At 42.5% G+C, this 17,309-nt stretch overlaps 2 protein-coding genes across 4 annotated transcripts in view; one reads left to right on the top strand and one right to left on the bottom strand.

The window, feature by feature from the left end:
* Positions 1–17,309, top strand: part of LOC144768705 (microfibril-associated glycoprotein 4-like) — a 676,294-nt gene that overhangs the window by 211,591 nt on the left and 447,394 nt on the right. The gene's annotated exons all lie outside the window — the stretch shown is intronic.
* Positions 5,954–17,309, bottom strand: part of LOC144768701 (uncharacterized) — a 41,445-nt gene continuing 30,089 nt past the window's right edge. For both annotated transcript variants that reach the window (XM_078652565.1, XM_078652566.1), the window contains exon 2: positions 5,954–15,102. In XM_078652565.1, the coding sequence (XP_078508691.1) occupies positions 13,485–15,065 (1,581 nt within the window). In that variant the 5' untranslated portion in view covers positions 15,066–15,102 and the 3' untranslated portion in view covers positions 5,954–13,484. The remainder of the gene's footprint in view (positions 15,103–17,309) is intronic.

Below are 17,309 nucleotides of genomic sequence, written 5' to 3'. Positions count from 1 at the left end.
CCAAAATGGGCTCTGTCAAGGCATCATTAAATAGAAGTAGAGGTTCCACTACTGAATTCGGAGAATGCAAGACCTCAGTTAGAATATTGGATTTAAATTCCACAGTCGGCAAAGTTAATTGAAGGAGATCAGCAGCCTTCCTCATAACTAAATAATAAGGTTGAACATCCTTAGAAGGCGTACTAGAGCCTGAGGGCAACTCCCACTCGGGAGAGAAATCTAGGCTTCCTGTGTCAGCCAACTCCTCAAAACAATCCTCATCCAATTCACCTTCCTCCATATCAGAATGTGAATCCAAGTACCTCCGTTCTTCCAAAAGGCGTTGAGCCTCCCTTCTGGATCTCTCCTTCACACGTTTTGCAACCGGATCCACCATCTGCTCCGACGGATTCGGTATCGACGTCGGTATCGAACTCGATGGCTCAGAGGGATGTACTCGAGGACGACTTGGAGCAGGCGACGTCGGAATCGGCGTCGATGGCCTCGGCGGAGCCGGAGGATAGGAGTGAGGAACTCCTAAATTGAAAGCCAGAGGACCCATGGGACCGAAGGTGCACCAGAGGGGTACCACGCCCTTGAAAAGACGCCATACATAGCGTTAAGAAACGCTGATGGGTCCTGGCCTGGTGTAGGAAAGAGCGGTTGAAAACCTTCAGGCTGACCTCGGGGAGTGTCCGGATTCGGCTCTTCAACAGGCGCGGAATCCACATTCTCCTGTACCTCTTCCTCTTCTCGGGCCGGAGACGGATTCGGAGTCGGAGAACACACTCGCGACTCCGAAGGTGAGGCCTCACCTTCAGGTTCAGAGACATCAAGAGTAACCACCTTAGAACGTACCTTCTTAGGTGACTTCGACCTCGACCCAGACTCCTTACCGGAACGATGTCGGGACTCATGTCTCCTCTTCTTATGCTTCTTCCTTGATTTCGAAGCATGATCTGAAATCGACTTCGAGGATGAACCTTCACAAGATCCAGATCTCGACCTCGACTTCGTCCTCGATCTTGACCTCGCCCTTCGAGAACGAGATCTCGACAATTTCTCCTTTCCAGCCTTCAGTCTTGCCATCAGGAGTTTTGCTTCTCTCTCTCTCTCTCAGGGCCTTCGGATTCATCTTCCAACATGAAGAACAATCATCTACATCATGGTCAGAACTTTATCACCAGATGCAGTCATTGTGCGGGTCGGTAATAGACATCATTTTACCGCACTCCCTGCAGGGCTTGAAGCCGGTCTTCTTCGAAGACATCATCGAAGAAAATGGATACAGAGAAGCAGACAAATGCAACAAAAAGGCAACAAAGTACCAGTTGGCTACAGAGATTCCCGATAACCGTTAGCGTCGACGACGCGGAAAAATGGGAACTGATGTCATCACGCCGGCGTGGGCCTGTTATAGGCGTCGGTGACGTCAGCGGAGTCGCGTGCGATGCCATGTCTCTATGACGTCCAAGTCCACGTCGGCGCGAGGCTACGAAAAGAATTTCCGAATGTTGCTGACGCAAGGGGGATATTCACAAGGTGAGGAATCCACACGGCAGATGTATTTATCAGAAAGACTGTGCCAGCACTAATGCACATACCACCACCAGCGTCTGTACAAACCAACACCGCCACCAGCCCGAATCTTAATGTGGGCATTCACAAACGCTCGAGGACTGCCCTCAGACAAACCCTGCAGCACACCTTTGGTACAAGCCTGCACCAGAGCTGGAACATTGCAGCAGAGCCCACATAATAGTATAGCAATCGCTGACTGCACTAGCACACGACAACAGTTGACCCAGTACCCAAACGTCTACCCAATCACCGGCAAAAACGTATACCAGGCCCTGCGGAAACCTAAATACGCTTGTACAAAAAACAAGTTGGCACCAGCGTGCACGTGCACCAATCTGCACAAGTGGACTGCGTCAGCCTGCATCAGAACCTGAGCAAATGTGCATCGGCGCATAAACAAAACTCCGCCTGCACAAACTTACAAAGACTGCCAGAGTGAATCCACTTCACGCAGGTTTATGGATGGTACTGTTCACAAAGTACGCACTTCAGCTATAACTTAGTCTTCTACAGGGCGTTCGCACGTGCTGGTAGAAATGTGTGTATGCTGTCCAGGCGAGAGCATGCTGCAGAGAAAGTTGCTAGTTAAAAGGAGGGTGTGACCCAGAAGGAAAGCTTCCGGCTGTGTCAAAGGGAAAACACATTAGTAAAAACAAGCTCAGCCCAGGGGACGCGAAAGTTAAAGTGACACGCACTCTGGTTGTTCGTGTAAGTTTACGTGCATCTAGGTAAACCCAAGAGGGGGGTTGAGTGGAGCGGGGCCAGCAACGCCAGGGTGGGGAACTGGGGCACGGCTTCAAGGCTTAGTCCATCTACAGCGTTTACCTTGCAGGAGCGAGCAGCGGCACCACATGTTTCCAAAGCGCGGGCGTAATAATTGCAAACAGATGGCGCCGCTGCTCGCTCCCGCAAGATAAACGCCGTACATGCACAAGTGCTAATTGGAAACAGTGCAGTACATGCACGAGTTTCCGAAAAAGTCTGGAGTGATTCCAAGAGGTCACTTCAAAGCAGCACTTGCGTGCAGCGTTTGCGAGACCTAAAAAAAGAGCTATGACATGCTCAACATTGACCATGTCATATCTCTTTCTATGTTGCGCTGTATTGCTGTACACATTGACAAAACCAATAGCTCTTGCAAACAGACCTATTGCCTCTACCAATAATGGCTTCTTTGAAGCGCTCTACATGAGAGCACGGTTTCCTCCCGTCGCCCTCGAGTACATCTCCCTCTCTGCTGCACTCACTGCTTGCGTGCTTACCACATCCAGTTTTCATTCTTCGCATTTGCTTCTACATCTGCATTGCTCTCTTGTTCATTTCCTCCCACACATTCCCATTTTCTTCATCCCCCAAGCCATCCTGATGCTTCTCCCCATCTGCAGACCCCATTCTGTTTCTACCCCTCTTATGCTGCTTTCCCCACTTTCTGCCTCTCCCTTGCTTCCCCACAGCTGCACTAGCTGTTTTTTTCTGTTTGCCAATCCAGCTCGGATCGGCAAAGAGAAAAAAAAAAGAACACATCATTTTATAGGGTCATGTATGCTTGGTGGATGTGCCTACGAAATGATGTGGTATGCAGCATAATGTTTTTCTTTAAAACATGGCTAGAACTAATGGCAAAACCAATAAGTTCTTAAGACTAGGCCTATTAACTTTGCCAATGCCTATTTAGGTATGGTTCCTCTACTACTGTCGCCATTTGCCTTTAGTTCACTGCCCCCCTTCCTTTCAGAAGCATCCCGTGATTTCTCCCACAATCTTACCGCCTCTAGATCTGTGCAGTGAAAAGGAGGCAGCTCACAGTATAAGCATTTTGCAAATAGAAAAAGAGTACTGCAATATGGGTTTAGGAATAAAAATTGTTTGGAAATATTCTTCTGTTGATTCCTGTCAAAGAGAACCCCAGGATGGTAAACAACTCCAAGCCCTATTTCACCCTCCCCATTTAATCCTTCTTGCCCTCAACTCCCCTTTCTGAATCTCACAGTCTTTGAAAACATATGTTTGTATGGTCCTGTACTATTTGCTCGAAGCCTACAAGACAGAGCAAGAGTCTGGTTGCAAAGACATACTGAAAGATTCTCTAGAAATGCATTCTGCCCATTGCTAACCATTGGCTTATTTTGTACTCACATTTGCTTGCTTTTTATTTGATGACTCCATCTGTTTTAGGCTTGCCCCTCCCATGGGGATAGCCTGTTTACCACCTCTCCGACTGGCTCCATCTGGTCTTCCATGAGTGCTCCGTTTCTCTCATTTTAGTTCATAGCAGCAAATGTGCTGTATTTCTCTGAAAAGGTTTTCCGCTTCCTATCTTTCAGCTTGACAGATTTTCCTTCTCTCTGCCATTACCAGTCATCAATTTTTCATGTCTGTGAGGAGCAATGCTCTGCCTACAAGCTTGTTGATTTTGGTCTGTGGTCTTTATTAATAGCATAACAAACAATCATCTTAATATCACACCCATTTCATAGGCACTGGGAGTTGGGGGTGCTGAAGCGCCCCCGAAATAACCACGCTGGAGTTCAGAAATAAATGAGCAATAAACAGGCCTTTACATTTTGGTTTTATCTTGTCACATTTGCTGTGCATTCAAAGACAGGTCGCATGGGGGTGGGGGAGTGAGGGGGTGTTGATGTTTACTTTTCTTTGACTGCAAAATGAGAAGATTTATGAGACAATATTGCTGGGTACTGGTAGTCTGTAAGGAAAGGCTGTGAGATGTTCTTTTTTTTCTAGCACACAAACATAATTTAAATGCAAGTAAATGAATTATACAAACACATCAGAATTAGTAAAGCACAAATGAAGCACATTTTTGGAAGGTCTGAAGTGTGTTGGAAATATTTTAATACGAATAAAACAAATAAATACTCTAGGTGATGTTGTTTTCCACAAGTTATAGTTTGTGCACAGTACAGTTTATCCGTAAAACTGTAAGTCTGTGCCGATATAATGGCGATTTCAATTGAAAATGTGTTGTCTGTAATGGCAGTGCCTTACCACACTATGCATACTCCACTCCAATACAAGCCACAACACACTACTCCACTACACAACAGTATATCCATTCTAGGACACTCCACTTTACACTACTCCACTCTATGTCACATCACTCCACTATACTCCAATACGCTCTACTCCCCTCTAGGAGAGGGCACTCCAGTCTTCTCCACCGCATGCCACACCACACATCTCCCATCTATGCCACTTTTAGCCATGCAGAACAGCAGCCATGCTGGTGTACAAACTGGCTAAAACACATTGGCAAAGCCAATAGCTCTTGTATAGGCAAGAGCTATTAGCGTTGGCAATGTTTGTTTATACTGCTACTGGGCTCTCTTCTTGCACTATTCACATTTGGGTGTTCACCAACCAATGTACACATTATTCCATATCTAATGATGGGTTGTTGAAGCGCTCAAGTATTCCTTTCTCACACTCGGTGCACTGAGACTCACCTGGCAACTCCCGTTATGGTATTGCCTCTCTCTCTCCTGTGGTTTCAGAGTGTACTGCAGATGCAAAAAGGAGGCAAAGCGGTGCTATGCAAAATACTAACATTAGAAAAAAGACATTAAAAAAAAGTAAGCCATTATGGAAACTAGACACTAAGCTGCAAAAATGAGCACCATCCTTCAATGAATCAGTATTGCGTTCCAAGATGTATTCCGAATTAGATGAACAATCAATTTTGGAACCACAAATCACTCACTAACAAAAAACTTGCTTTTATATAGCATTACGCTTCAGAATAAAAGATGTTCCATTAAACATGAACTCTTTGTCATAACTAAAATGTTTCACGCCTTGGGAGACTTTGCTGTGGGAACTCTCCTGAGATTGCCTTTCCTGCCCACTCAGCACAACATATGCAGAGGGTGAACCCATCCAGTGAAGATTAATAGTGAGGGGGGACCAGTATCTAGGAAGAAGCACCATTGGTACATATTTTCATAGCTGCTGTGCACACAGAGCCATAAGGCTACAAGCAAGTCACAAGGTAGCCGCTTTCTAGAGCCACTAGCGGCTGAAAGAGGATCTGTGGTTGGCACATGTCGACCCATCCCTCTATAGAACCATCTGATCTGATAGGTCTTTGAGCTACAATGTTTTTCAGTTTTTTTATTCTCATCACCCAAGAGTGGGTGACTCCACCTTTAAAATCTAGAGCCTTCAAAGCGCTAGCTGTAAACTGTGGCAAAAACAAGCACTCCAAGTCTTGGGCACACTAAATGCAAGAGGTAATGTTTTTAAGAGATCATTTTGGGATGGATCATGTAGCACCAAATCTTTTCTGGCTTTCCTTTAGGAAAAGGATATAAACAAGTGCATCAACTCTGCGGTTGTCTGGACTACCCAATGGAGCATTAAAAATGTCCACATCAAGTGTATTTCAAACTCAGCCAGTTGCATTTATTGCATAAGTTTGTCGATAAAAAAACAAAACATTAAGATCCAAAGGAAATGGTCTACTATTCAGAACTAAAAAAAGTAAATCATTCAAGAATTAATTTATATAAAATAGCAATAAAAAACTGGGAGATAGCATATTCTGTGCATTGCATGCATAACCAAGGGTACATTTAGGAAGTATTTGAATCTCGGCAGTAGGACATACAAATCTAGGTGAAAAGTCTGAATGAATAAAGTTGAAATATCAATCTAAATGAGTAACAAAGGCAACAAAATCAGAACAAGTTAAAAAAATATTTTTCGAAAAAAATATATTAAATTAACAAAAAGCTTCACAATCAAGAAATAAAAAAAGAATTGAAAGTAAACATCAGTTTTAAATTAATCACCAAGGTGAACATAAGGTAGTAACAAATAAGTGACGAAACGTTTTAACACTTCAAACTCCATGGTTCTTGTGTGAAACCAAGAATACCGTATCTGCTTAAAATAATTTTTCAGAATCAAAACAGAACTGTATTCCCCCCCCCATGTCTTACTCTCCCAGTCCCCCACACATGCATTTCCTCCAACACCCCTTCAGTACAAAAAGAACATTTTTGCAAAAGAAAAGAAAATCCATTGGGTACCTCACCCTTGCACTCCCTTCTCACACCTAACCCCTTGAGAGCAAAAGTAAAAAAAGGTTTGCTTTAATTAAAATAACAAACGTCCCCTTTTCCCTTTCACAGAGACATCACTTATCCAACAGGACAGAGAAGATTGGCTTAAAACAAATAAATCAGGTTCCAACAAAGGTGGTGGGAAGGCAGAAGTAAGAGGACGAATCAAAGGCGATACCATATTCATAGATCAAACCAGGCACTTTCCTGCTGCTATGACAGTAATGAAAGTATGGCAAATTCTACATTATAACCTCGCGCCCTTCAGCAAAAACATTCTGCTACCCCCAAAGATGCCAATGTTAAATACTGGGCAAGCCATCCCCAGAGACAGGAACGTCAAGCCAATTTAGGTTCATAGGCGAAAAGAGATATTCAAAATGTGACCCAGGCTAAGGAAATAAACTTGCCCACCTTGGGACCAGGAAAAGCAGTAACTTCCAGACTGGAGATGGGAAGTTATGTTTTCACAACGGTCACACCCTGTCTCAGCTATCCCAGTGGCTGGGCCAGGAGGAGATTATACATCTGGAGTTCCAGAAATCAGGTGGTCACTCATTTAAGTTACACCTGGCAACTGGATTGGCTCACGAAAAACAAACCCTACAGGCTCGCCTAAAACATCCACAAAATAATAATCTTCTGTGATGTGCTGGTTGGAAACATCTTTATTTGTACATAATGCATAAATAAACTCTAGATCACTAACTGTGTGACCCAAGCCCCAGTATAATAAAATACAGTAGCTAATTAAACTCTTTAGTTCCTTTTTTCTCATTGCTTAGATATATTCTTCTTCCAACATGTTCTTCTCAGTGAAAGAGTCTTTCCTAGAGTCCAGTTTATAGTTCTGAGATAGGAAAATATGATAAACAGTAAGTTTCCATGTAGCTCACCTAGGTGCCACACAGTTGCATCGGACATTTTCATGAATCTGTCAATGGCTGTCACACCAGAAATGTCAAAATAACTTTATTTCGGTCTCAAAGTAAAATGTTATAGCTTCAATCTGTGCTGCCGACTTTCCCCAAATGTAACCTAGTTTCTTACTTCTTATCCCCTTTATAGTTTAGCCAATAGGAGTATGAACCCCCTTCCATATTTGCCCCTTTCTTGAAAATTAGACTGTCAGCTTCTCAGAAATATTGGTTCTCTTCCTTCATTTGTCATCACTTCAGACTTCATCTCACAAATGTTTATTCTACAACTGTTGAGTTTAACTCTATCTACACTTAACTAAGCCTTATCCATTAAAAAATTTTGAAACAGCCCTCCTACATAAGCCAGTTACACTTTTTTTTTTACAAAAAGTCTTTATAAAAGAAAAATATATTTTTGTTTATAAAAAAGTAACCAAAAGCTATAGCAAAAAAAAAAAAAGTACAAACGTGTAAGTTTCGATAAACTGGTCAACACACTGGTTCAGGGCTCTTGGTCTACTCCAACATGCTGTACAGGCACATGCCATTCCTCACACTATTGTAAAAAAAATAATAATAATAATGTATCCGGCATGGAAATTGGATCTAATCCTATGGCATCCATGAATCCCATATCATAAAGCGGTTTGCAAATCTGCATTTTTTTAAAAGTAAAAACAGACTTCCTCGGAACCACTTCAAGCAAGTCAAAGGTTGAAAGAGACACCAATAGCATGTTGATAATTAGCCACTTCCAGAATCCATAGTGCAGATTCTTCGGTCGTCCACAAAGTAGGTGAAATGTGCTGGTCCAGGGAAAAATCAGCATTGTAACGTCCATATGCACAGTGGGCACAAGGGGGAGCAAGGAGGAGGGTCACAAGTCTTTGTGGGCAGCAAACGTTCTGAAAGCCAGGCACTCCTGCCGAATTTCCATGGCAGATGAAATTGTCAGCTTCCGGTCAGACAGAAAAGGACCCTTTTATTGTCCGATGAATCTATTTGCCTTTCAATGACCCCCGACTGCAGAATGTTACCATGGCCACAGTGACATCTTCTGGATGCACCCTGGACGCACCTGTATCCTTCCGGAAATAAACAATGACCTCTCAAACACGTTTCTTAGCAGAGTTTCCATTTGCCTTCTTCCGATACTTGACTCCAATGCCACATTCTCTGGAGAATAATTCCACGCAACCACAGATGCCATTAGATGTCCAAAGGAAGTGTGTCTGGGAATTGCAATACCAAAATCTGGTATATAGATTCCATCAAATATGCTTATTTTGAAATTCAAGAATGCCATAAAAACTCCTACTTTTGCTCTGTTCACTAGAATCCCTAACTTACTTGAGGAAAAGGGATGTCAAAATTACAATTACCGGATTAATAATAACATCTCTCAGAATTTAAGAAGGCAGCATTATGGATTTGTGCTTAAGATCGGAGTTGTTTTAGGTATGTTCTAAGCTTTTTGTAAAAATAACTTTTTAAAAAAAAGCAAAACTGAAATATATTCTAGTTCATTTTACCACTTCCCATTAAACATGTGTCCGTAAAGCTAATACCACATCTTGTGCCATACGAACACACAACAAACTCTAGGTGTGCCACTGTAATATATCTAGTTTTTGAACTGCAAGGTGCATATTTGTATTCTTAAACGGTTAAAAGAATGGAAACAAAAAAAATAAAAATTCTACATTTCAACAAGCAAACTGAAAGGAAAGAAACCCAGCATAATCTATTCAGATCGCATTTTAAACTAGTCACTACACCAAGAAAAAAATTAAACTTGAGCATTTTGTACATAGTAAAAAAAAAGTCCCAGGTGCTCAGAAATGTGGAGTTTTGTCACGTAGAACAGTGCTTGTCAAATGTCCAATGGCATAAATGCCTTTTAAGTCCAAACAGTTTGTACTTTCCCACCCAAATGGCATGTCAAACACATTCCTTACCCAACTCAAGACTGCCGAGCTTGTACATTTGAGTTTGAAATTAAAATCACCCACAATTTTGGAAATGTTATAACTAATTGGTTATGCATATGGTGAGGAACACATAGGGTGCATACTAATTTTGCAACGAAAAAGGAAAGTAAACCAAAAAAATAAACAAAAATAATAACTGTAAAGTTCATTTGGGGGGGTGGAGTAGAAGGATTTTCGGTGCAGCAGACATGTATTCCATTTTCCATCTAATCTTCTAGCTTCAGGCATCTTCAGGCGGTGGTGATGAAGTTCACTATTAAGTTATCATTATCCTGTCTGATCCTTAAAGTGATGCTGTCAAAGCACAGTCCTGTATAGTCTATCTTTGCCATAAGCAGAATGTGAGCGGTTTACGGACCATAGATGCAATAAATCTTGCTAGCTCGTGTCCCTCATTCAGCTTGCAGACCTAACTTCGAGCAGAGGATGCATAAATTAGTGAAGGGACACCAACTAGCCTCATTGACCATTATGCATGCTAGTAGCACATTCATTTGCCAGAGTTACCTCCCCACCTGGTTCTTTTCCCACAGTATGTGTACACAAACCATTACACATTTGTTCTGGGAAATCACATTTTCGAATGTTCAAATAATGTGCTGGTGAATCATTATTGCCTTCTTCTTAAGGTATGAAAGGCAGTCAACTGCTCACCAAATAATCGTAGGCCCAAACATACATATTAAGGTAGACTGGCAGCACCTGACTACTAAATCTATTACCATCTGCTGCTCAACACATATGGACTCTGTCCTGGTTCCATGTTCCCACTCCACAATTTCAGTGAACTCGGGAAAGCTTGTAATGCAGGTTAGCAGCACCAGTCAATGGCCCCTTTACAACCCTTCAAATTTACTCAGCCATTCTCAGCACTGTATAAAGGAGAATCATACGAGAATGTATTTATCTGACAGCACAATGCAATGCAAATTGACTGACAATATACAAAATGTTTCTGTAAAATATATTTTCACCAGTTTTAGTAGAAATTGAAACAATTTCCTGTTAAAATGGACACATTTTCATTCACAAATGACATGACAATTTCAGAAACATTTGAGTACCGTTCCTAATATGTCCACTAAAACTAAGCAATTTCTATTAAAATGATATAGATTCGCACCGCCGCTGGGTTGCCCATTTCCTACAATATAAACAAAAAAACAAAAATTCAATGTAATCCGAACCAATTCAAATACAACATATGTGGACTCCAGGTACTAAAAAAAGAACGATACAAACTCGGAGACGTTTCTGCTTCGGAGTACTCCATTTATATCCAACGCACTCCTGTTCAACTGCAAAATAAAACAGAGGGGCACCCGCCAAGGGGGCGATTAGAGGGAGGCCTCTTCGGCCTGAACCGGTTGTGGGTGCCTCCAGCATCACCCCATATACAATGTATGGACTTCTGCACCAAGATAAACCAGGGCTAAATGCATACATATAGCTTGGAAGAAAGAAACACGTAGCAGGTCCTTCAGGGACCGCATTGAGCTTTCCCCACATTTCACCAGTATCTGAACATTATGCACAGTCCCTGTTTACAAGCGTATTACGCAGTATTACGATGCTGCAGTGCCCAATTTCTGCTCTAAAAAACAAGTAATTCCCCGTTTCCAGGCTCATGTCAGGGGTCTCACTGAAAGAGTTTAGCTGCAATTTATGTGCTTCTTCCGTAGAAAAGGTAAACTAAACCTTTTACTTTTACCATTACGCACACAATTAGTTTGCTTACTGTTTCCAAATGCACACTAACGATTTTTGGGTTCTATTAAATTGGCCATGCTTTTTTGATACTTTAACAACGGTGTGGAAATCTGTCCCTACACAAGTTATGCCTCACAGAAACAATTAGACAGCTGTGTGTATAATGCCTTAGTAAACACCAACCACATATGCCCAGTCTCGAAACTTCACTCCAAACGTTAACACTCTCGCTATCTAAGAACGCATTCCCTCTTCTTAGCTCATTTATATGATTATCGGGGCGGTTATCTGCGTATTTCAATCGAAGCACATGCAAAACAGCTAGTTCCCTCCTCCAGGGAACACCTGTAATTTTTACCCAGTACATCTCTCCTCCATTACAAGTATACATTCCCATTGCTTGCACATTACAGATCACATGGGCTGGTAAATTATAAAGGGAAGTTGTCATAGCTGTCGAGATGGCCAAACTGTTATCCATAGTTAAATATTTCACCATTCATTTATGTCTGTACATTAATGCACGTTGTTGAGAGCATTATAAAAACAGCCCAGGTTAATTTGCATCTAATTAACATAAATGAATAATGAGCCTCCAAAATGCCGAACGTAGATGGTTAAAAACATTAAATGTGCTACTTTAGTTATTTTTTGATCAAGACTCTTTGGTCCTTCCAGACTGTAGATCATTTCACCAGGCCCTGTGGTTCAAATAGAAAATGGAGGATGTAGATCAGGATTGAAATAGTTCCCAATGGTGAATTTTATTTTTAGTAGGTCGCTTATTGTTTAAATTTTTAAAATACGCAAACTACATTGAGATGTGTGCCACTATGATATTAATTAGCCGCAAACATTTTTGCCTGCAAAAAACATCAGCCATGACAATTACAAACATACTTTCTTTCAGGAGTGGTAGCTTTCTAATGACACAGGCGACCGGCACTCCATCTCATCCACCAGGGATAGCTTTGAACCGTTAATCCACCTTGGGGACATCCATCTGCACCAATAATGATTGTGTGTGTTAACATGCTGTTCAAGGAGACCCAGGCTCCTAAATGTAATTGGGGAGGAGGGTTAAGAGTAACTGCGCCAGGGTTAGAGTTTTGAATTTTGGGATACCCTTACGCACCCAGAAGATACAGATTGATTTTGAGCCTAGGATACAATTATCACAGCCATGAAAGTGCTATTTTACGCCTGCCTACTTCATGATAGAAGGAATCCACTTTCCCTTCAGCTAAAAAGTTCTTGCTGGATTTTGTAACGTGACAGTTTGAACGCAACACAATCACCCAGATTGTTGCTGCATACTCCTCCAATACAGCCAACACCGTAAGGACAAGTCTAAAGTTTTGCAGGGACATTCTTTATCAAAAAGGGCAGTAAACTGAAAAAGTTAATTCGGTGTAGACCACAGGTTGGAAAGACGTGTGCACTCAAAAAAATGCTACTTCCATTGAGTGCATCCCTTGTTGCAGTTTCTGAACACATTGCAGGTAATGCTTCATTGGTACTGCTGTATCCTGTTCTCGAGGCCACATGTATTTAAGTATGAAAGATAGCTCCCTACAGCCCAGTGTATGCCAAAGGAAGCAGAGGATGGTTTATCTACATGTCCTTGGAGAAGAGACGCAATATTTGAAACCGTACCGACTGATGGGGAGAATGAATAGGGGACAGAATGTTGCTGTTTAATTTCTCGAGAAGAATACACACAGTGCAAGAGGGAATTATTTCTGCAAAAGGGTAACTGAGCCTGGATGTCAACATCTGAGCTTTGAGTGAAAGGGTCAGGAATGGGAGGATACGATAGAAAATATTGTAGAAAGAGTACAGGTCTATAAAAAGCCTGGAACAGAATATGGAAAAAGCACCACTGATTCGGAGAAGGTAAACATAGAAAACATACAAACAGGGAGGTGTATGGACGAAGTGCATTAGCCTGAAAATACTAACTGTTGTAGAACAAAAGTCAGGTTTTAACTACGTACATTTTCCAGTGCAGAAGTCAAAGTAATCAATACTGTAGTAGGAAATCATGAAATCCAGATTTTCATATTTGGCATGACGAAGAATTCACAGGGGACGCTTAAATGGCAGCAAATAAGGAAACAAGGTTGCTGTCATTGTGGCCTTCAGACAACTGTAGATAAATACATTCAGAGGAACTGATCAAAGAGCCAGCAATCCATTCTCTTTCTGAGTGTAGTTCGGAGCTACTTTTGTTTCTTTGCATCAGGCTCACCAGTGGCTATTTTAAATGTAGCGCACATGACTCCTGGATGATCACCCCCACAATTGGAACATTGATGAATATAGCGGCAGAGGGCTCCTTTTATGCATTCATTCCTATCGTAGTGCCAGCAATAACCAATTCTTCCTGGCAACCCCGTATAATGATTCATAGGAGGAGGTGGTAGTGGTGGTGGTGGTCCTGGCAACCCCATAAAAGGATTCATAGGATTCATAGGAGGTGGTGGTCCTGGCAACCCTGTATAAGGATTCATAGGAGGTGGTGGGGGCGGGAAAAATGCCCGCTGAGGGTTAACCATCTGCAACCACAACTCAGTGTTTATAAAAGCCCAACTCAGGTTTGGGGAACCCGCTTTTATTCTTCGAAACTTGTCATCATAGATAAGCCACCCTCCCCATGCTGCCTGTTCATAGGCCTTGCGGATAGTGTCAAAATAGTTAAAGAAGCCCATCAGTTTCTCAGGAGCATCCTCCAGCAGAATGCTCCCCATAATTATAAACCCTCTCTGCCACCTCTCAAGGGTCCTTCGCTCTGGACCCCTTACTAATATATCTACGCTATCCTTTGGCAGGAGAGCGAACATATCAAAGAATTGCAGTGCAACCACCATTTCACGTAATGGCTTACTGATATGGCCTGCTAGCGGAGGGGATACGAAAAATCCGGCAGGAGGGGGGCGCGCCTTTAAACTTGCTGCAGATGGAACTGCAGGCATTGCGGGAACTGGCACCACCTGCTGCAGTGGAGGACTGTCTCTGGGAGGGGGAGTCTGAGGAACCTTGGTTAACGAAGCATGACAATCATCTGAGAGAACCTCTGGCTGTGCAGCCTCTCTAGAGTCTAGCGTGCTGTTGTCTGGTAAACTATCTAACCGTCCTTCCTTGAACTCCTCATTTAAAGGCGCCTTAGTGCTAGTGGGCTCCTCCATGTCAAAAAAACATTTATTAAACACTATGGTGACCTCATCAATGAACTCTTGGATTTTTGGGTGCATAACTGGCTCATCCATATGGAGCTCATCCTCGCACTGGATCGTGGGCTCTTTACAAGAAGAGGGAATTGTCAAGCTACTGTCCTCGGTGGGTAATAGCTCGCTCTTCTGAACACCTACTTCAGCAATATTTAGCCCAGGAAGATCCACCTCTGCTGTCTCCTCCTCTTCATCGTCAGATTCCATGCTGACCATCGGGTTGTCACTATCCACTGCGGATGTAAAAAAATTTGATTCCTGACTAGGCATTTCACTTCCCAACGTGGCTGTTCTAAAACTGGATTTATCATTTCCCTTTAAATTTTCAACCTTATGTGGGCTCTGCGGACTGTCTCCTTCCAAATCCCCCAACCTTTCCTGCTCACCTTCCTCATGGACTGAATGGGGAAAAGATTCCATTTCTGTGCGCAGGAGAGTATCAATTACAAATGCCCATCCCCTACGCATAGCAACCTCCCAGGCTTTTAACACCAGCTGTTCATCACTTAGCTCCATGTTGCACTTGTCCTCTGTTGCTTCTGCAGCACCGATGGATTGGTTTACGAGTGGCATTCTCCCCTTCTCTGGTCTGGATACCAGCCTTTTTGCACTGCAGAGAGACAAATACAGTCATGGTCTAGGAGAGAGAGTGTTTACAGTGGTCCTTAGCAAACTGGCTAAACAATTTGTCAACGTTGCTCTAAATAACCTAGCCACTAAGAAAGAAAAATACAAACACTGATCACTCAAAAGCATAAACGCATGTCTTAGTCATCAAAACAACTCTGATACCACCTTTCATAGTTAAGTAAACAGAGTACCCAATCTGGTGTTTTTATAACCTGCAATGTATTACCAGCATTGAGCCCGTTTGTAAATCCAGAGAGTCTGGTGAGACTTAGACACACCAATGTGAAGTGATTGATCAAATGTTCTTGCTTGACCGAATTGTTATCTTGGCAGCATTCAGGGAAGCTGCCTTTATAGGCTGTCATACCAAACAACTTACTGACAAAAAAAACCAACAACAAAAAACGATTACTGAAAATGGCCAGTCTTGGCTAGAATTTTCCTGGTCACAAACATTAGGAGTGAGAAGTCTGTACCCGCAAGAAAGACACCGTGCTGCCTTTAAAAAGAAAATGATGTCCAGCTGTGTCTATAAAAAAAGGTAACTTGCTAGGAATTACAATTTTGGTCGATTATTTCAGCAAAAATGATCTCGAAGGCACCTTTAGGCTGGACTAAGATCTCTCTCCCGTTTATCATTACTGCTGTCTAGACTAGTCTGGTGAAGCAGGGTCCAACAGAGATGTCTAGGCTGTTTAAGGGAATTATATTCCACTGTGACTCAGCAGGCCAGATTCAAACAAGGAGATGGACAGAGCGCTGAAACTTTTCAGACACTCACCCCAGTCACTTTAGGGCAGGGAACGTACAGTGTAAGCAGACTGACTTAATTACATTTTCTCTGTGCAAAGGTTGTGCATTCAAGAACAGGAACCTAACCAGACAAGGGTGGGAAAATGCATTCTAGTGGGCCAGAGGGCATAAACACAAACTGTTATTTGTTGGTATTCATTAAGAGAAAGACAGAAATCGTCAAGGAATCAAACTGCAAGTTGGGATTAAAAAAAGGACAAGGCGGGTTCTACTTATGGCTAGCACTTGGTATGGGTTTTGATTCTGAAGGAAGAAACAGACCTACATTATGTTGAGATTATCATTTGTGAGAAATGTGTTAGCCTTTTAGCTAGGGAATATGATGGAGATGAAGATAAAGAACACAGGCTATCCAAACACCAGACAAACAAGCAGGTTCTCATTTAACTCTGTCGCTCGACTTCTCTGACAGCCCAGGAGTGAAAGGTATGTTATATGTTGGATGATCTGGAACAGCTTCATCCATGGCTCAGCCCCAGTCACACCACATACTGTTATGGATGGCAACAATACTGCTACCAGTGGGGTAGGGTGAGTGGGTGCTGGGTGGGTGAGTGGGGCACTGGGGGGGGCGCTCGGGTTTGCGTCTGGCTGCTGAGCAACATTTGGAGTAAATTAAAGTTTCAGCAAATGGGTCACTCAGGTGGTTCAATCGCAATATTTTCTGGCAGCAGATGAAGTGATTAATCCACTTCACAAAAATGCACAGAGCAAGCTTTCTCACAAGAAAGTGAATACGTGCTTCTGCATGATGACATAACTGTGGTTCTAAAGAGGAGTGGGTCAAGAATTCCACTAAAATTCACTTCCTGGATCTTTTGAGTGGATAACAATTCCAGGTCTCATAGTCATGAACTTAGCAAGAAAACTGAATTAAAAAATAATACTTTAAGAGATAAATCCATTGTTGGGATGTGAAAACTTCTGTGTACAATGGACATCCAGTATGGCTGTTGCCATGTTATGTTCTACCCAGAACTTTTAGAGGTTTTAAGTGGTTCACTGTACAGGTGGTGCATTACCAGTCTGTAGTTCAAATGATCAGTCTAAAGTCTACCCAGCTCTAGGATTCCCAAAGCGGAAGCCACGGCAGTGCTGTATGTTTTGCCCAGGATTTTCCATCCTTTGCCTCCACTTCTCTGGATCACTTTAAGTTCGTGGGAGGGGGTGGGTTCGGGGAGCACTGGTGTTTCAGAGTGTTCATTGCTGGGTTATGATGTAGTAGACCAGCCAGCCAAATGCTAGAAATTGCCCCAGAAACTATGTTTCCCAAAGTGCTGTGAAGTTTCCAATCACCACTGCCTCATACTTCAGCTTATATTTCTTATGTTATTGGCTTTTATATCGCGCACGACTACTCAAGAGTGTCCCGGC

Source organism: Lissotriton helveticus, chromosome 7 (genome assembly GCF_964261635.1).
Source record: "Lissotriton helveticus chromosome 7, aLisHel1.1, whole genome shotgun sequence".
Classification (NCBI taxonomy): Eukaryota; Metazoa; Chordata; class Amphibia; order Caudata; family Salamandridae; genus Lissotriton; species Lissotriton helveticus.
This window is presented reverse-complemented; position numbering and strand designations above follow the sequence as displayed.